Genomic DNA, 21,374 nt, shown 5'->3' with positions numbered 1-21,374 from the left:
TCAAGAGGGAGAGTTCTTCCTTTAGTCCATGAGTCAAATTTGAAAGAGAGAGAGGAAAGTGAGCTTTTAAAAAGTTTATATATGTATCAATAAGTAAAAAGAGTATAATGTTGACTCAACTATGTCTGTAAAAGCACAAAAATGGAGATCAATAGGTGAAAGCAAAATTTCCCAGAGGAAAAAAATGCAAGCACTGAGGATGACAGACCAAAATACTGTCACAGGCCTCCAGGGGGTGCCACCAGCATAGCACATAGTTGTCATTTTACATGGAGTAGGAAAGGATATGCTAATAGGAAGCAAAGAGCAATTAACAAAAACATTTATCAGAAACCTACCATGAAGATTGGGCACATGGGGAGATCCCATTTCTTAAAAAAATATATATGTGTGTGTGTGTGTATGTGTGGTTAGAAGTCTGTAATAAGCAGATTCTGTTATATATATGTATATATTGTGGCACATATATATACACACACACACACACACACATATATATATATACACACAGATACACATATATATATATATAGTGGCACATGCCTGTGGTCTCAGCTACTCTGGAGGCTGAGGTGGGAGAGTCTCTTGAGCCAGTGAGTTTGAGGCTGCAGTGAACTGTGATCATGCCACTGCACTACAGCCTGGATAACACAGCAAGACCCTGTCTCAAAAAAACAGAACCAAAACACTACCATGAACCAAGAACTTGGCCAATTGTTTTTATATATAATCCTTACAACAATCTTTTGAAGTTCATATTCTATTATCTTTATTTATCTTAATGAGGAAACTGAAACTCAAAGTAGTTTAATCAGGAAAGGATAATTCTGGGTTATGGATCCAGGTTTAAACCAAAGTTTGCCAGGACTTGTATTTTTTTCCTGTTTCATTGCTCCAGAAATGACATACATTAGTCAGGTATTTACACTTAAAAATCTGAACATAAAAAATTTACAAAATAAATAATGGGTAAGGTTGACTGGACATTTTCTTTTCGGAAGAAGTAAGCTTTTGCTTGGTAAAATTGTTTACATTATAATAGTGACTGATTTTCTTCGGGTCCATAAGAATGACTTTAATTACAAAGCAAGTGTACTGTGTACTGTGGCTGTGTTTCCCAATTGTCTTCTGGAATAAATGTTAGAGTGAGGAGTCTGTAATAAGCAGACTCTGTTAGCAAGTTACAGTCTCAGTGTCATATCATAGTTCTTTCCTATTTTCATGGTAAGTGAACAAATAAAATAGCTGAAAAATTATACCCAGAAAACACAAAGCAGGAAAAACTAAAACATCAAATAGACCATTCTCCCACCATAACTTGGGAAAGTTACTTCTCTTTTCATATCTGTATCCACAAGGATTGAAGACTCATTGTAACAGTCAAGATGGAAGCAAGTAACTGGATCAATCCTAAAACAAGGTACTATGGACATTTTGTTTTATCTCCTCTTAGTCTAAAAATGCGTGCTTAAAAATGAAGCCCCCTATTTTTGGGTTTTCTAAGTCCCGTTTCTTCCCCTCTGTTTATTTAGTTTTGTATCATTTATTCCCATGCTTTACCCTGCAAAATGCAACTCAAGCTCCTTCAAAGAAACCAGGACAGAAACGAATGCATCATTTTGACAGTGGAAAATGACAAAACATCTTTCAGAATCTCTCCATACATGGCTGATAAATGAGCCGCATCAACCACAAAGTCTAATACCAAGCAAAGCCTAGTGAAAACAAGTGAGCCCATTCAGAATATATCGAGGAAGACAGCACAGAATGTTTGACTGCTAAAAAAAAAAAAGAAAGAAAGAATTGTTTCTTTGTTGATTTGTAAACAATGAGCAAAATGAATAAGTAACATTGCAACTTAAAGATTTCAGTTAATTACTTATTTACTAAAGTGTGACTACAAAATGATGATCTTGCAGCTTTTATTTCTAAATTAAGTTCTGATTGCTTATTTTTCTAAAACAAGCAGTGTGAAAAACTTAAAATCTATCTAAATTAGTGAAAAATGCATATGATGCAAGACAAATTCACACTATAGCCCTTTGCTCTTAACATTATATTTTACTTTAAAGAATCTTAAAAATGATTTTAAATGTTTACATAATTATAATGAGGTTTATAAATATCAATATAAACATTACAAATAAGGTTTTAAATTTAATTGTAGAATCAATAAAAACAATTAGAAATTTCAGTAATAACTGCTATAATTTCAGAGGAAATTCATCACTAAGAGCCTAATTTGTACAATTACCTCTAATTTAATTAATAATTACCTCTAACTTTGGAGTTAAAAATATTAAGAACAATGAGGTTGATACTACCAGTACTAATTAATGTCATAGCCTTCTTTCTTTGCTGGGCCTTCAGAAAAAGTAGATGATGTCATGTGACAAATCGTCACCTATGAAATATGAGTAAAAATGACAATGTCATTTCAAGACCAGTGTAGTGCAAATCCTCCTTGTGATTCTCCAGGACGCTTTTCTCCTGCATGGTTTACTTAATCATAGAACAACAAGAGTTACTGGGTCTAAAAGAAAAATAAATTAGGATGAAAAAAGGAAATGCAAATCTAAGAAAACACAGATAATTTTCCCTTTAAAAACTGGAAGGTGTTCATTAAGTTTGAATAAGGCATGAGTCTTAGATACTTAGAGATGGAGAAGCACTTAGAGGTCATCAGATGCAACATCTCCAGTTATAGATGAGAACACAAAGGCTCAGGTTATATTTCATGTCTGTTTCAATGTCTCAGTACCATGAACAATTAAGTTCCTATGCATAAAAGGTAAAAGGTTTTGCTTTATTTAAGTCAACATCTAGCTAAGCTCCTTTCTCTCCATTAGTTGCTAGGAGTTGATATTTAAATACGTGGAGTGTGCAGGGCCTTACAGCATGATATCTCTGGCTTTATCTTAGTATTTTTTTGGAAATACTTATTTTCCCATTCCTGGATTTTCTCACTTTCTGTCTTGTCATACTGTACTTTTATTATAAACCACTTCAAATCCTTTGTGCAATTAGTGAGGTATAAATAAATTAACAAACAAAATTAAGTAATTTCAAAGCCCCTTCCAATTCTGATATTTTATTTTCTAGGGACGAGGGGAGCTAAACATTTTAGGTTTGAAATTTGCAGCTAATTTCCCCCCAATATGTAAAGCAACCAACCAATCAAGAGTGTTGGGTTCTGTGCTGGGGCACCGAAATGATGTTCTAAATCTCATACCCCACAGGCCCACACTCATGTTATCAGGGTTTTCCTTTTTTAGAGACAGGGTCCTGTTTTGTTACACAGGCTGGAGTACAGTGGCATGATCATAGTTCACTCTAACCTTGAACTCCTGGGCTCAAGCAATCCTCTCACCTCAGCCGCCTGAGTAGCTGGGACTAAAGGCAGGCACCACCGCACCTGGACAGGTTTTTTAATTTTTTTGGAAATGAAGTCTCACTATGTTGCCCAGGCTGGTTGAAATCCTGGACTGATGTGATCCTCCTGCTTTAGCCTCTGGAGTCTCTGGGGTTACGGGCTTGAGCCACTGTGCCCTGCCTATCAGGAAATCACACTGCTTTCATCCAAGAGTGTGATTCCCTCAGGGATGTATCATTGAATAATCAACAGGTTCTAGAGCCAGACCCCTTGAATTCAAATCTGATGAACTCGGCCATTGACAAAAGTCTTGACATTGAGCAAATGACTTAACCTCTTTGAGCCTCAGTATTCCTTACATCAAGAGGGCATGATAAAAAAGAGCATTGCTATCAGGGTATAAATGAGATCATACAGAAACTATTTAAAAGTGTTCCTGTTTTACTGTTAGCTCTTATTGTTAATGGAAGATTATGAAGCACCATGAAAAGATGAAGACTGAGTGACCACAGAATTAATATTATTTTGCTCTTGGAAAAGCCTAGAGGCTTGTTTCCGACTGCTCCTCATCAGTAGTTGGTGGCTCTTACAGCACTTATGATCAACTGTGTAGACTGGGAAGCAAATGGATAGATATGAATCAAACTCTTTTCTCCCATAACATCCTACTTATGCCTTCTAGACTGGTATCAATGGATTGTCTATGGATTTTGGACTAAAAGTTGAAGGCCTCTGGTGACTAACGCTTCACATGACTTGATGTTCAGAACTATTGGTGGGGAAGGGGCAGTAGTGTTCCTTGATGATAGTCATTATTGTATGGTACCCGTGGCCAGAGAACAATTTAGTCCTCATGGCACAGGTTAGATGCAAACTTCTAACTGTCAGAGATGACAGATGAACAAGGCTTAAATTGCGGATAGAACACAAATACAAACAAAGGAAATGGGAAGGTTGCTGATGTCGAAAGCCGGGGCTCTCCTGATGAATAACTGTGGCAGAGCTCTTTTTCCCTAACTTTGACCCAAGTAATCTATGCAAGACAAATATATGGTCAAAATGTATGGTCTGAATGCCTCCGTATCATCATTATGAAATGAATACAACTGAATTCCCTAAGATAAAACTATCCTTCTCTTCCATTAGGAAAAAAAATATGAGTCTCAATGGTAAAACCTTACCCTATGTGAACTTCAGTGAAGGCCTGTTCATATGCAAGTGGGAATCAAAGTAGATTTTGCATTTGGCAGTTCGAGGCCCGAGTCACCCGCTGCTGCTCTGTACTAGCATTTCAGCTGGAGAGTCCCTGCATTACTCCCTTCTTTCCACCGTACTCACCATCCAAGCTTGAGCGCCCAACAGGTACTCAGGAAAGGCTGATAGATGAGCTGAACTGAGGCTGAAAAGGATATAATTCCCTCTGGCCAGAGAAAGATAATTTTACACCTCACAGACTGGCAAGGCTTATTGAGTCTGAAAGCTCACAAAATGAAAGAAAAAAGAAAGAAAAAGAGGGAGAGGGAGAAGAAATCTGGAAAAACAAGTAATTTTAAGATTTTTTTTTTAAAAAAGAGTTATATTTTAGGTTTCCAACAGAGAAAAATCTACATTTTTCCCCAATTGGTGTTAGTATGTTTGTATTATAATGCACTATTTAAATCTATGTGTGTAATACCTGTGTTTTTAAAATCATTTTTGATATTAGAACAGAAATATTTCTAGGATAGAATGATTCCAAATTCAAGCTTCCAGTAAAGGCAGTAATATTAAAAACAGGCAAGTCTAAATAGGTGCTGTGGAACTTCTGGGCTGGATCATTCTTATGGTGGAGGCTGTCCTGTACACTGCAGGGTGTGTACCAGCATCTTTGGCCTCTACACACTACATGCCAGTAGCACCATTGCCCCAGTTTTGGGAACCAAAAATGCTTGACATTTACCACATATCCCTTGGACAGCAAAACTGTCCCTGGGTCTAGATGATAATTACATCTCTCATATCAAAGAAGAGTGAGAACCTGTGTGTGTGTGTGTGTACGCATGTGCATGTGCATGTGTATGTCTGCAATCACATCACTCATGCATTTATAGATTCACATAAATTAGGGCTAAATTATCCCCAATTATTTGCTAGACTATCCTATTAATACATTTCTGTGAAACGCTGTTTTAAATATATGTAGAACATTTAAGTGCCAAGCTCTGTGTGAATCAGAAAGTCTAAACCACAGGGCAGAAAGAACAAAACGGCAGTTCTACAGTGGATTAGCATAGGATTCATTGTATAACCCTGAGAACAAGTCTCATATTTAAGAAACAGTTTGATCACTGAAAGGCAGGAAGCCATGGTGTGCCTAAATGTACTACAGAAATATATGGCTATTCCTTTTTCTTTAAGAGGGCAAGTATGATTGCTGTTCTCTGCATAATCCTGGCTGTGCCCCAAGAGGGGAAGGAATTGGCCAAATGCTCTACACCTACAAGCAAACACCTTCACCAAGGAAACAGTGGCTCTTCTGTACTATATACTTTCTGGAATAACGTATTAAATTTCTCAAAGCTTTATTGTCTATGCAATGGGACAATATAACTTTCAGGGTCATTGTGAGGTTAAAATGTAATTGTAGCGACTGTGCCTGATACAAAAGCACTTAATAAAATTCTTTCAAAATCTTAATGTGTGGAACAAATAAATCAACAAATAGAACTTTTAATCCGCTGGGACAGCAATATTTGAAATTGCACTGATGGAAAGGCCTGAAGAAGACACTTTTGAAGCCATCTAGAGAAAGCAAAAGTGCTCTTGAATGGACACATAATCTACTTACTTCTCAACAAAAAGGAAAGAGCATTCTGCAGAAGAAAGTTGTGTGAATCACATTCCACTGTAATTCAACTCCTGGGTATGGTGTCTTATTCAGTCACAATCCATTTCCTGTTCAGTTGGCCTGAATTTCTCCCCACAGCTTAGTGAGGAATGGCAAGCAAAAATCCTCCTTATACCAGACATAGGCATTTAAATGGAATTATTACAGACACATGCCCACAGATTAGAAAGGCCTGTAAAATTTTCCTCTTGTGAGAATGTGAAATATATATTTGATCTTCTTCTCTATTTCCTGACATATAGCTCCTAAAACCCTTAGAATTTCCAGAGTGATGAGTATCTTTTGTATGTGAATGAGGTGGCTGGGGATCCCTAGATAAATTCAGGTTGGGGGCTGGTCACCAGAAGACCAAGGCATGATTAGATGATTGGAAGTTTCAGCCCCAAGCCCCAACTTCCTGGTAGGGGATAGGAGGTGAAGGTTGGGTGCCTCACTAATGGCCAATGGTTTAATCAATCATGTGTACATAATGAAGTCTCCATTAAAACCTAACAGGACTGAGTTTGAAAGAGCTTCCAGATAACTTGAACATGTGTAGGTTCCTGGAGGGTGGTGTGCCCACAGAGGGCATGGGAGCTCCACTCCCCTTCCCCGTACCTTGCCCTAACACATCTCTTCCACCTGGTTATTCATCTGTATCCTTTGTAACATCCTTCATAATAAACTGTAAATGTAAGTAAGGTGTGTCTCCAAGCTCAGTGAGCCACTTCAGCAAATTAATCGAACCTGAGGAAAGGGTCATGAGAACCCTGATTTATAGCTGGTTGGTCAGAAGCACAGGCCACAGCCTGAGCTTGCTATGGCATCTGAAGTACAGGACAGTCTCGTGGGACTGAACCCTCAACCTGTAGGATCTGACACTATCTCTAGGTCAGAACTGAATTGACGTAGAAGACACTCAGCTGGTGTCTGCTGAAAAATCTGCTGCAAAACTGGTCTCTTAGTGTGTGTGGGGAAACTCCGACACATCTGGGGTCTCAGACGTGTTTTGTGTTGACGGTGTTGTGACACTAGAGTAGGAAAAACTGAGTTTGTTTTTCCAAATCCTTACATCTATCATACATGTGAAGAGCGAACAATGATTTGATGACTCTGAATGAAACCAATTGTGAGGAACAGCTGAAGACCAAGTTCCACTGGAATGATACTAGGCAGAGAACCCAAAGTCTGCCTCTAACTCAAAATCATTTTGTTTCATGAATAAGGCAAGTCACTCCTTATCCATTTATTTCAGATTGTTGGTCCAAGTGCTCTGTAGGGTATTCTTAGGGCAGAAAATGAGGAAACAAGCCTCCTCCTCATTCACTGTGTTCCAAGTTCACCAGCCTCTTGCTGTTCCTGAATACTCTGGGCCTCGGGGACTTTGCACCTGCTATCCCCTCTGTTTGGAATGATGCTCTGTTCTCCAGGTATCTGCATGAAAAGTCACCACAGTGACACCTTTCAGAGCTACCTAATCTAAGACCTCAAGCTCAGTCTTTACCCCTCCTACGCTTCCTCTGACTCCTCCCCAACTTAATTTCTTCTCATTGATTAATGTCTTAGCATTTTCACTTTATAACATTATATGTTTTATTTGTTTGTAATTTATATTATCTGTCTCCCACACTAAAATTTAAGCTCCCCAATAATGGGGATTTTGTCCATTTCATTCAGCTTTTGCCTAGAAGAGTGCCTGACCCTTCAACCTATATCTGCTCTAAAAATATATATGGATGTGAATCAAATAATATTAGAAAAAACATCATAACTTCCTCCAACTTTAAATCCTTCTCTGACTGGGAATGCTGCTAAGGGATGATGTTGAAGACTGAAGATGAAGAACGTAAATGTGGTCAGTTTGAGACTTGGTTAGAGACAGGAAATTATTTTCGTAGCACAAGTAAAAACGCCAATGTCCAGCCTTATGTTCAAGTCCAATGTCTTAAGTAACACAGAAAATGGTGCCTGAAATAAGAAACGTGTTGATCCTTCTCATGAACCTTTTAGGATTCCACATAAACCCATTTGCTTCTACAGGGCAATTAGCATTTATCTGTCTCCGTCATGATGGGCACTGGGCTTTATCTTTAGCTCCACTTCTCATATATTATCTCTACAGTAGATTTTTATTATTATCCCCACTTTACAGATTGGTAAACTGAGACTAAAAGAAATCATGCTCAATAAGTTTCCTAAGTTTCCCAAGGTGATACACCTGTGAAAGTTTTCAGATTCAAAATGTAGTTATCTGTGCTAAAAAGAAAAATGACAAAAAGAGCTAAGGAAGGCGATAAAGGGAAGGTTCTCATACATAAATGCCTGATAACAAAAAGTATCACACAAAAAACTGTGAAAATCTCAACCTTGGACAAAGGCCACTGCAACATTACTTAAAAAAAAAAAAAAAGAAAAAAAAAAAGAAACCCCACTCTTGCTTGTCACTTCTATTGACAAATACTTTGTTTTGGTTTCTGTTTGAACTTCTGGACTATAAGGTACTTCTATGAAGACACATGCCCAGCAATTGCCTGTTCAAACTTACACTGGAGTCGCCCTTGGTACTGATCCTTGTAGCTAAGGATAATTGCCTCGAAACATTTATGTAACCCTCTTCATTTTTTCCTTAAAATCCTTTGTCTGCCTTAACCTCTGTGAATACATACATAGTTTACATGCCACAGGTTGTCCATTACAATGCCGTTTCCTGAATAAATATCAGATTTGGGTGAGGCTCTGCTTGTTATTTAAGTTGACACACCTTACGAGTATGTTTTCCACTTATTTTTACTGGGGCAACCCTATTCCTCTTGTTAACAGGCTTCAATATTTTTTCCAATAAATCTTCTCTGTTCTGCCATTTTCTGGCTCACGCAACTTACCTCATCTGTGTGACCCTTTGTTTTTCTCTCCTACACGTGGAAGTCATAATAATATCTATGGCTTGCAAATACCCAACAGATAGTAACTCATAGTATCTCTCAGCCTCTCTGACAACTCTCAACATTTCCTCAGGGCCAACTTCACTTCAGGAAAGACCTGAGAATCCCAGAGGCCATCCATCAGCCTGCATGCCTACCCTGCTTTGTATTTGCAGCATGAAAAACGTGCTAACATCAGCCATTGATTTTGATTAGAATAGGAAGAAAAATAACCAAGAGAAAGGGAAATTAAAATATCTGATTTTGAAAGAAAATGCCAAAGACATCAGAAGGACAGTAGTCTTTGTAGTATTACATAGAGAGGAAAATAGATAATTTATTTCGGGGCAATTAAAAAAAAAAAAAAAGCTTTTTTTTTCTCTTTTGAATGAAGCTGCTGCATGGCCTCTTTCTCTCTCTCAATGGAAATTTGAAATGGGAAAGTTTCCCAAATAATTTTAGAACAATCATGAGTTCATACGGTTTTGACATCATAACTCTTGTCATGTTACCATGCCAACAGGCAGAGAGGAGCTAAAAGCTTTCCAAAGATATGAAAATTACGAGCTTAGATGGGATTCAGTTCTCCACCGGGTGAACACTAACAATATTGCCAAACTATAAATAACGAGGGCTGCCATAGCACCCTCTCACCCACTCTCCCTTGTTTCTTTCATTGAGCACTGAAAATATGTGATCTATTTTGGAAACAAAACCTGAAGATCCACTTCCCTTAATGGATGCCCTGCTGCAATAGAAAGTGATATGACTCTTTATTACTGCTCTTGGAATAAACCACCACATTAATCCAGACACCCACAGCTCTTACTCCACTTGTAACCTAACTCCAGCATATCTAGTTTTTACTCCATTTGCACCTAGAGGTAAAGATGCGCACGTGTTTGAGTGTCTTTTCTCTGTCTTGTGAAGATCATGCCAAAGTGCCTAAAATAAAGGAGCACACATACCACAAATTAGAAGGAAATACACTTTGGGTGTTGTTGCTCTTTAAAAGATCTCCAGAATGAAAATGCCAAATTTTCCAATGTGCGGTATGTTTATACTCACCACTTTGCTTGTCATTTTGATTGGCTTTGTTTTGGTTTCCGTTTGAATTTATGGGGTACCAGGTACTATTAGAGAGCACAAGCAGAAGCTGTATCTTCTTGTCTTTCCTTATTACAGTGCTGCATAGATGGTAATAAAATGTGTACTTCCTAGATTCTTTGCTGATAATGAAACGACGAACAAAGGTTCTGCTCCTTTTGTGTGGTAGACTGTTAACTTTGAACCATGACAATGAACTGTGCCTGCCAGTATTCATGTTCTTGTATGGTCCCTTCTCTGAGTCTGGTTGACCCCATGACCTGCTGCAACCAAAGAATGCTTTGGAAGTGATGCTGTGCCACTTTGGGGCCCAGGCATTTCCTGCCTTTGTGTTGCAAGAATCCCAACTCACTATGTCATGGAGCAATGAGGTTTTCAACTTACAGCCCCAGCTGAGAACTGAGCCAGCAACTAGAACCAACTTGTAAGGCCCCCTTAGATGGGATCTCCAGCCTCAGTAGAGTTGTTCCAGCTGACACACAGCTGAGCTATCCTTGCTTAGCCTGTTCTAACTACTAACTCAGGAGCAGACTTAGGAGCAAAAAAAGAAAATGGTGCTGTTATAAGCCATAGCGTTTCAAGAAGGTTTGTTCCATAGCACTAAGGCATCATTAAGTATCACATGTTTACTAAGAAAAAAGTACAACACAGCTCTTCATGCAAACAAATCTGAGTTCAAATCCTTCTGCTCTCACATTTTTGTGATGTAAGACAATACGTTAAAGCCATATTTCCCACTTCTGAAAAGGGCGATAATTATAAATACCAAATATATCAAGGTTCGAAAGGTGTAAATGAGGTCATCCATGTAAAGTGCCTAACATAGTGCCTGCCTTAGGAGGAGCAGGTGCCACATAAGAGCTAGTGTTCATATTCTTTATGGAGGCACTGCAGAGATAAAGACCCACCTCAGAGAAAAACACCATTAATCCAGGAAATGAGATGTATATCTGAAACTATTAATAAACCATATAAGGAAATATGATGATAATAGTGATAATATTTTATATGTGTGTCTTGAGGAAAGGAAAATAAATTAGTTCAAAGAAAGTATATTTTTGCATGGAAGGTGAGGGGAGGAAATAGCTGACTATGTCTGTACATTTGCTTTTGAGTTTACAAAAAACACTGAACAAAGACATAGTGAGGTAAAATTCATAGTCAGACAGCCTTAGGTAGAAGGACAGAAACAGGTTAAGGATGTCAAAATGGGGCTGTCTCGCCTCCCCAGCATTATACATCTTTCAAAAGAGAAGAACCTGAATTCTTGGGCCAGTGTTTCTGGCCCCAATATCTGCTAGACTACAGAAGCCATTTGTGTAAACGTCCTTGCAAAATTGATAGGACCCAGGAATAAGGCCAAGTAGTTCCACAGATGCATTACTCTTGGAAAGAAATAATGTTGTCAAATCACAGTGCAACCTCAAGTCTTTTCCCTCCCTGAGTAGTGATTTCACCACACTCCTAGGTCTCCCCCTCTGAGTGTGACTTTCAATTTTTTTAGACGTTTACACCTAGATTTCACATTTAGCTTTCATCAAAGGATGAAAGGATGTCAAATTGCTTTCCTCACAGTAATTTACTGGCGCCCTCAATTCTCTGGCATGGCCTGCCACCTATTATTATTGTATCTAATACCTGACAGAATAAAATTCCTGGGGAAACCCTCCCAGCTGCAAATGGAAGGTACTAATATACTTAACATAGATGCTGTGAACCCAGGAATCAGCTTGGAAATGGTTTTCCTCTTCTCCATATGAAGCAAAACATGCAGCCCCGTAGGTGGTAGCAATGGCCACCCTGGTCTATTCAGGGTATAGCAGAGGAGAATAACAGGCTGAGACTGAAATGACTAAGTTAGAATAGGTACAGTATTCTAGAAAGCCAGAAATATTTGGAATTATGTTTCAGAATTAAGACAGGCTCTTGAACACAATTAGCATAGATAGAATTTCTTCCCCAAGGCATTTTTGAAAAGAGGTTTCAAGCAGCCTCATATCCGTGGAGTAGAAATAAGCCCCTGATCTAGGAAGATGTTGGCCTGGTGGTGAAGCAGGTTGACTTTGGGGGAGCCTTTCCTCTTGCTCGCCATTACTGCCCTCCTGCCATTGCTTGCTCCTCCCATTCCCATCTGAATTCTCTTTCTCTATGACGTTGTTCTCAAAAGCTGTTCATTCACCATGCCCCAAGAAAGGCATTAGTTCAGGAGGGCATAAATGCTTACTTCCCCCAGGAGTATGCACCTATTTACTGTAAGAATCTAAATCTTTCACATGTAGTAACAGTAGAATATCAGTCGCTTTCACGGGTGGTGGGAGTGCTTTGGTCACTTTCAAATCGTGTCATCTAGTAAGTTATTTCTACCTCCTCCACCTCCTCCAAAGCTGTCTTGCTCTTCCAGATAAATGTATTCATTGGTCAATGAAAGCACATTTTTGGCATGGAATATATCTTAGAAACCACGAAGCCAAAAAATACCTTGAACAGAATTTTAAAACCCAAAAAGCGTTGCCAATTTAATTGATCACACACAGAGATAAATGCTTTATTTCAACAACCACTGGCCAAGAGTGAAAGGAAAAGCAACCAAAGGAAGACAGAGAAGGCAGGAGAAAGCACGGTGAGTTCCCTCCACCACTGTTTAAGTTATAAGATAAAGATTCAACCAAAGTGTCTTTATCTGTCTCTTTGTGGTCTCCTTAAGTTCTCATCTACAGGTAGTTTACTTCTGTTCTTCTCTCAATTTATTTGGAAACATTCCTATGTCTGTAATAAGGATTTTAAAAGGAGGGTGAAACAAACCTGTAATTTCTTTATTTCTGACCTCTTTCTTTTGACAGCTTTATCGAAATCCAGTGGATGGAAGGACAGTCCTCTCTTTAGCCATGTTCTTATGCAAAGTGCTTAGTGAATTGGCTTAATCAGGGACAAATGCATGTAATTTGCTGTCCTGGAATTTCAAAAGAGCCATCTTTAGAGCATGGGGCTCCAAAACAGGCGCAAGAAATAGTTGGCTTAGTTTGTTGTTCCCCCCAAATATTGAGTTCTAATCCCTGGCCAGCTACAAATATGTGCTCTTCTTCTTCACATTAACATTTTGTTGTTGTTGTTGTTCTTGTTAATTTAGTCACTTAAACTGGATTTAATATCTGTCGGTGGTGCACAAGGAAAGCCAGCATAATGTAGTCATTAGGTTTGGTCCCTGAAGTCAACAGTCTGCACTCCACAAGTAGTGATGTCTCTTAATAGACGGTGTGACCACAGACAAACTGCTTACCCTGAGCCTATTTCACCATCAATTAAATAAGGATAATCACAGTATCTGTCTCATAGGGCTATTAAGAGTAAAAATGTGATTATGTTCAACCCTTTCACACAAATGGTCTCAATAAGAGAAGGGGTAGGTGGAAGATCAGTAATGAACTCTGGAATAGCACTGGAACAACGAGGGGATTCAAATTAAAAAAAAGAAGAGTCATGCCATGTGAACACTTGAACTTCAACTCTCTAAATAAGGCAAAGACAAATAACTAATATACAGATATCAAGCAACCATATGAAATGGAATTTTTTGCCAAACAGGTATTTTTTCCTTGTAAATCTTTATTTTGCATGAGGGGATTGTTTATGTTTTGCTTTTTGTGTTGTTTGGTTTTGTAGAGTTGAGGGTCTTATGATATTGCCCAAGCTGGTCTTGAACTCCTGGCCTCAAGTGATCCTCCTGACTTGGCCTTCCAAAATGCTGGAATAACTCTCAGCCTCTTAATCATGTCTGCCATTTCCTGAATGGACCACGGAAACTATTGCTACCAGCTACTGGGTTGCATGTTTTGCTCCATATGGAGAAAAGGAAAACTGTTCCCAAGCTGATTTCCTGGGTTCATAGCCACCACTGCACTCAGTCTATTTTAAAACTATTTAATGAAACAATTTTCTGTTCTCATGAATTTTGTGTTTTACAAAGAATGCCCTAAACAGTGGCGACTCTGTCAGCCTGGGTTCTGAGACTGAAAATGACCAACACATAGAGCAGGAATTTCAGCTACTCTAGATGAGCATGTGATATAAATAAGCTCTGTTTCTTTTTAATTGAAGTAAAATTAATATAAAATTCATCTTTTAAAGTAAACAATTCAGTGGCATTTAGTACACTCACAATTTTGTGCAACCACCACTTCTATCTAGTGTGAAAACGTTGCCATCATTCCAAAAGGAAACTCCAGGCCTGTTGAAAGCATGTTTCCCGTTTCTCCCTTTCCTCAGCCCCTGATAACCACCAACCTATGTTATTTCTCTGTAGATTTGTCAATTCTGGATATTTTGTATAAAAGGAATCATGCAATACATAACCATTTGCTTTGGCTTCTTTTATATAGCATAATGTTCTTTAGTTCATCCACATTGAAGTATATATTGGTTATTCATTCCTTTTTAATGGCTAGAGAATGTTACCACAATTTTTTATCCACTCATCTGTTGATGGCCATTTGGGTTATTCCACCATTTGGCTATTGTGAATAACACTGTGATGAATGTGTGTACCTGTATTTGTTTGAGTGACTATGTTCAATTCTTTGGAGTATATACTTAGGAGTGGAATTGCTGGGCTACACAGTAATTCTATGTATAACTTTTAAGGTAAATCTGTTTAAATCACTGAGTTTTATGGATTGTTTGTTGGAGATCTTAGCTCATCTTGTTGACCCATCATGGTAAGGCATTGGGATTTTATTCTGGAAGGCTCAAACAGAAAAATAGCATGTTCTCATTTGCATTTATAAAAGATCACCCTAGCTACTATTTGGAGAATTGGTCATCATGAGGCAAGAGAGGAAACAAAGAGACACATTAGAAACCCTTGCGATAGCTGAGGATGTGACGTTTGTGGGGCTAGTGAGCCTGTACAGATTGAGACGTTTTGAAGGAGAAGACTAGAGGACCTGCAGATGCACCAGATGTGAGGTGGGAGCCTAGCACATCTCATACATTTGGGACCTAGGCACCTGGACAATCAGCGGTGCACACACCGAGATGAGGATGGTTGGGGTAGGAACATTTGGAGAGGAAGCAGGATTGATTCAAAAAACAATATGATTCTATTTTACACATATAAGTTTGAGCTTCCTGTTTGACAGTGCACTAGAAAGCTCAACTATGCAGTAACACACACACACGTGCGTGCGCATGTGCACGCACAGGCTTCAGCACAGAGAAGTCAGGGCTGGGGTTATAAACTTGGGAGTCATGAATGGACAGGAGGAATTTACAGCCTTGGAAACAAATAGACAGGACCTGTTAAGAGTATGTTTAGAAGGGGAAGAGCCAGGGCACTGAAAATTTCAGAATCAGGAGCAGAAGAACCTCCAGGAAAGTGGTTCTGGAAAAAATACCTGGTATGGTTAGGGGAAAAAACAGATAGGGAGGAAGGAAATAATAAAATAAAAAAAGTTTCCAGAAAGGCACAGTAATCACCTGGTTTGAATGTTGCTAAAAGTCATAAAAATAATATGACATTTGGATTTGGCAAGATAGAAGTCACCGATGCTTTGAAAAGAGCAATTTCCATGGAGTGGCAAGGACAACAATCATTTTGAATTATCTCTTCCTCGGCTGCCTTCTTTCTTTTCTTCCCACCTTTTTTCCTTCCTTTCATGATCACAGGTATGCTCTTCCCCCAGAGGGCTGTTAAGGTTAATGATGTAAGTGTAAGGGTCCCAGTTATAGGCCAGGCACAAAGGCCTGCTATCCTAGCACTTTGAGAAGCCAAGGCAGGAGGATCACTGGAGCCCAAGTATTCAAGACCAGACTAAATAACATAGAAAGACTTTATCTCTACAAAAAAATAAAAATAATACCTTGGTGTGGTGAAGGGGGACCTGTGGTCCCAGTTACTTGAAAGGCTGAGGTGGGAGGATCGCTTGAGCCCCACGGTTCAAGGCTGCAGTGAGTCATGACTATGCCACTGCACTCCTGCCTAGGCGATACAGCAAGACCCTGTCCCCCCAAAAAAGATCTAGTCACACATGTATATAAGATGGAAGCAAGGAGAACAGAACCATCAAGTGCTGGCAACATAAATAAGTACCTTATCTAAAAGAGGAAATAAAATACATGCCTGTTTGAACATGGCCACAAACATCAATAAATGATATAAAAATATCTCATGATAGAAAAATGAATGGGTTATGAACATCTCTTTTGGATATGAAAGACAGCAGGTAGTAATGTGCCCAGAATTTTGTGGGCAAGAAAAAAATATACGTATATATTCCCCTCACCTATCATCAGTAATTATTTTTGGATGTTTCAAGATACCAATATCTTGATTATTAAAACTTGTCAGTTTCTCCCCTCCCTTCTCTTCCTTTCCTTTCCCCTTCCCCTTCCCTCCTTCTCCTTCCTTCCCTCCTTCCCTCCCTCCCCCCCTCCCCTCCCTCCCTCCCTCCCTTCCTTCTTTCCTGGCAGTGGTGTGATCTCAGCTCACTGCAACCTCCGCCTCCTAGATTCAAGTGATTCTCATGCCTCAGCCTCCCAAGCATCTGGGATTACAGCCATGCGACACCACACTGGCTAATTTTTGTAGTTTTAGTAGAGACAGAGTTTCTCTATGTTGACCAGGCTGGTCTTGAACTCTTGACCTCAAGTGATCCGCCCCTTGGCCCCCCAAAGTGCTGGGATTACAGGAGTGAGTCACCACGCCTGACTTGTTTTTATAGACAGAATGCATTAGAAAGATCTACCATAATGGATTTTTCCAATAGTGTGAAGCCATTACTTAAGTCTCTAAAGTCATGTTCAATATGTCAAATTTTTATGGTAGAGCTCAAGAAAAATATTCATTTGAAATTGTGAAAAATGTTTTAGACATTTTAACTAATCACGAGAGAATTCTGACCCACATATTCCATGTAACATTCCCAAGGGAATCTCTGCTTTAAAATTTTGTAGCTTAGCATATGTCAAGGCATGCTAAATATCACACAGCCTGGCAGAAAAAGGTTGCATTTCACATCCAATGTCATTCAGTTTGAGCTCTCTTTTAGCGGGTGCCCTCCCACGATGTGTTACAGGGAGTGCTTGTCACTTACATGCCATAAAATCCTGAACAGACAGGCAAATGAAAATGACTCCTCAAAGAGTGACTTGAACAGAGAGAAAAATTCTTGGAATTAACCGTGCTTCGAAATGCCATTCAAGCATCGGGATTTGATTCTGCCAATTTCTTAAAAGTCATACTTTAATGAAGTGTTATTCACAGTTCAGGTATCCCTTGCCATTTAGTGTGGTTTGCAGAGGTGAAATATTGGCATCCCACCTACACATAGGATGAGTAGGCCATGTCACTTATTTTAGTTTACAGAAACTGGAAAAAGGGGATCTTTGGGTTATCATGTAAGTTTCATACATCTAATTCCCACCTTTTCTGAAAAGAATCAGGTAAAATGAAGAGGAGCAATGAGGCTGGAGGGGTGGGGAAGAACGAGGGTTGGCACCATATGAACTGGACAATATTGCACCAAATCAGGTTGCATAGAAATTCTATTCATTATTGTCATCACATTTACCCAGGAAATTGTGTAATTCATCTATCTGCATCCTTCAGAGAATTACCTTAACTCTCTCATTCATTCTTTAGAAGGAAATCACAAAATAAGGCACATCTTTTTTTCATAAACTAGAACCCACAAAGGTTTTGATTATTGAAACAAAAACAAACTTTTAATGACATTTTTCAAAGAAAAATTTCATATGGACTTCTTTTTCTCATGAGTTGCTAAAAGGGAAAAAGTAATATCCTTCATTAGATAAAGAGCTTGGGTTTTTTTTTGTTGTTGTTGTTTTGTTTTGTTTTGTTTTGTTTTTTTTTAATCCATATTTGAACGTGGGCTCTCCCATTTATAAATTTAGGCAATATTGTGAAGATCATCAGTAAGTGCCTTAAACTCTATTAGCCGCAGTTGTCTCATGTGAAAAATGAGATAATAATGCCCATATCTCAGTGGCATTATATGGATTATATGCAATAACTGTGAAGATTCTGACACCGGTCACGACACGTGAATTTCATCTCCCCCTTCAATAAGATCAACCTAGTTTAAGTGAGAAAATAACAGAAGATAGAGGAAAATCAAGATGTGAGATTTCTGAGATGAATCAACTGACCATGAAGGTATTCTAGGACATGCTCTGTCTGCAGAATGTGTGGTCTTAGAGGTGATAGCCACTGGAACACCCAAGGTATGTTTCACAGATTTGATGTTAAATTTTACTCCATTCAAAGGCAATTTCCATCCCCCACCCCTTCCTGGAATTACCAGCAATAGCAAAGGATTAGATAGGCAGAGCTCCAGATAGATACAGAAATAGAAACATGGCTAGACATCAGTCAGGAAGATAAACGCTACTTGCTTGAGAATCAAATTTCCAAAGGTCTACCTGGCAGGGGTTTGGCCGTGCTTTGTTATATCATTTAGGTCATTTCTACCAGCTAGGGTAAGATGCATTTAGCACTGACTCAATCACAAGGGAAACAGACATTTTGTGGCAAAGTAATTACTTAGCCCATTGTTTTGCTGGGATAATGTGGGTGGGCTGGCAGGTGTGACATGTACCCTGTGGCCCACATTAAACTCATGGCTATTTTTGCTGGCAGCAAAGCAGCTCTGCCCAGTGGCCATTAGAGTGATCTTCTAGGGTAAGAGTGGCAAAAGGCAATTGGATTCCTATTGGTATGACAGCAGTGAGTGACTGACATGGGCTATCTGGAATGCAGTGTTCAGATTCATTTTGTGGTTTCAGAAAGAAAGCTCTCATCAAACAGTGATGGCTGGCATGAAATGCTACTGGATGTATGAATCATATTTGTCTACCCTGGTTTAGGAACTCTTGTGCAAGAACTTACCTAGACTATGGCCCTTGACTTAGCCTTTCATCAGCACCATTCTGGCATAACATGAGAATGTGTAACACTCATCTGCTCTATATGAACATGTTTCCACTTCACTCACACAAGACTGGAAGTCATACAATGTAAACGAACTCACATATGCATAGGAGTAATGTGAGACTTCAGGGCATTTTATTTGCAAAAGTAAATTGGACCCTATTAGATATTCACTTAGAACACAATCTTTAGGCAATATGTGAGACACAACTTTGTGTAACATTAATTCATTGCAAGAGCAGTCAAATTTCTGCAACTGGCTCCAACGTGCACCAACAGTTGCTCCAATCACATCTATCAAACTAAAAGAGGGACCCAACAATCGGAACTTAGCACCTCTTTGACCCCCACCCTCATCTCTCCAGCACAGTTGGTTCTCCACTGTTTTGGGGATTAACATGGCATATTATATGCAACATATAATACCTAAAGAAAAATGAAAAACAAATCTGTGGTTATGGTAAAAGAGACAAGAAAGATACTGTGAATTTAGGCTCCAAAAAATAAAAGATGAAAAATGCACCTGCTATGATCTGAATGTTTGTGTCCCTCCAAAATTCATATGTTAAAACCTCATCCCCAGTGTGACAGTATCAAGAGGTATGCCTCTGGGAGGTGAATAGGCCATGAATAATACTATTAGGTGCCCTCCTAAAAGAGGCTCCAGAAGGCTGTCTTGCCCTTCCATTGTGTGAGGACACAGCTAGAAGGCACTATCTATGAGGAACAGGCCATTGCCAGACTCCAAATCTGCCAGTGTCTTGATCTTGGACTTCCCAGTCTCCAGATTTGTGAGAAATAAAAGTCAGTTGCCAGCCTATTACAGTATTTTGTTATAGCAGTCTGAACAAAGACAGTACCGTTGAAAGACGGGCTACTTGTCTAGCATATGGCTTTGATTTAAGGCTTCAGTGGCTTCAGGTTGCCTCATAATGGCAGTAAAAGACCAAGAACTAGTTATTGTGAAATTACTTCCCACCACCCCCAGGTATGTGATAGCAGTCAAGGATGCCTTTAAATTATAACTTTGGAGACACCAGGTCACTCATCTGGATGAATTAAAAATTTTGCTAGCTGGCCAGGGAACTGTCCATTTGAATCACCTCTATATCAATCCACAAGAAAGGTAATACGGCAGCTTTAAGGTAGACCTTGTCTACCTTTTCCCTGATTTGCATACTGCTCTCAAGCCCTCACCATTGAAATCAGAATTTCACTTTGCTGGGTAGGTTTCAGAGCTCTTTCCCACTGGCCCTCTATTGTACTTGACTGATTAGGCTGGTAATAAGGGAATCATTGGGTGATAGAGTGCTGGGAGCTGCAAGGGACAGGACTGGGGCTACAGGGAGACAAAGGTAACATGAGCTAATGGTTCGCATGCCAAGAGTTTACTTAAGTCTGTGCCCAGCACAAAGTAGAGGCCCAAAAATTCTAGTCTATCACAGAATAGCACATTATACTATGGGGAGCCTGCAGCTCACACAAAGAAAGAAAAGCTCACTATCTTAAATATAATGCATCCTGAAATTTGCAAACTAAACTTCCTAGTTTCCTATTTCACTCTTTATTTCAGAAATCAAAGATCTTATATCCATCCACAATTTTAATTCACATAATGAAATATGTAAGTTCTATTAAAAAGGCACGATGTTGATTTTCCACGTCTAAACAGCCTCTTTTTGAAACGACAGTGGCTATGTAAAGGTCACTGTATCAGCCAGTGATTACTGAATTGGGAGCTCCTACAAATATATGCTTGTCCTTTAATGTACAGCAGGCTCCACCCTCACGGGCTGGAGAAATGACTTATACTGCTCAGAGTTCAAAGCCAAGTCCTTGCTTATTGCTCCAGTCAAACAATTTCATTTCTATCTGTTTGTGGTTGTACTTCAGATTTTATAGATCCAATGGGCCTAGTGAAATTTTATTACCCTGCAATACAACAAGAAGAGAAAAAGCTCTGGGAAAAAAGTCAATACAATGTTTAAGGTCTTTGTTACCTTTATAACCTCCAGTGTTCTTTTACATATAAACTAATAAATCAACCTTTTAACGGAAGATGCATTCTTCAGTGGTTGCTCAATACTAGGTGCTAAGTCTGATCATAAAAACTATCAAGAAGTAGCTAATGGCTTTGCTACCTGAACAAGCACAGTTAAAGCA

The 21,374-nt window shown here is 39.1% G+C and overlaps 1 protein-coding gene across 7 annotated transcripts in view; it reads right to left on the bottom strand.

Moving 5' to 3' along the window:
- The window catches only part of CTNNA2 (catenin alpha 2), a 1,159,566-nt gene that overhangs the window by 676,867 nt on the left and 461,325 nt on the right, over positions 1-21,374 (bottom strand). The window contains exon 7 of one of the 7 annotated variants that reach the window (XM_023224973.1): positions 13,481-13,488. The exons of the other annotated variants lie outside the window; for them this stretch is intronic. Coding sequence (XP_023080741.1) covers positions 13,481-13,488 — 8 coding nt within the window. The remainder of the gene's footprint in view (positions 1-13,480; positions 13,489-21,374) is intronic. 7 annotated transcript variants of the gene reach the window in all.

The sequence above is a fragment of the Piliocolobus tephrosceles genome, chromosome 15, assembly GCF_002776525.5.
Source record: "Piliocolobus tephrosceles isolate RC106 chromosome 15, ASM277652v3, whole genome shotgun sequence".
Classification (NCBI taxonomy): Eukaryota; Metazoa; Chordata; class Mammalia; order Primates; family Cercopithecidae; genus Piliocolobus; species Piliocolobus tephrosceles.
This window is presented reverse-complemented; position numbering and strand designations above follow the sequence as displayed.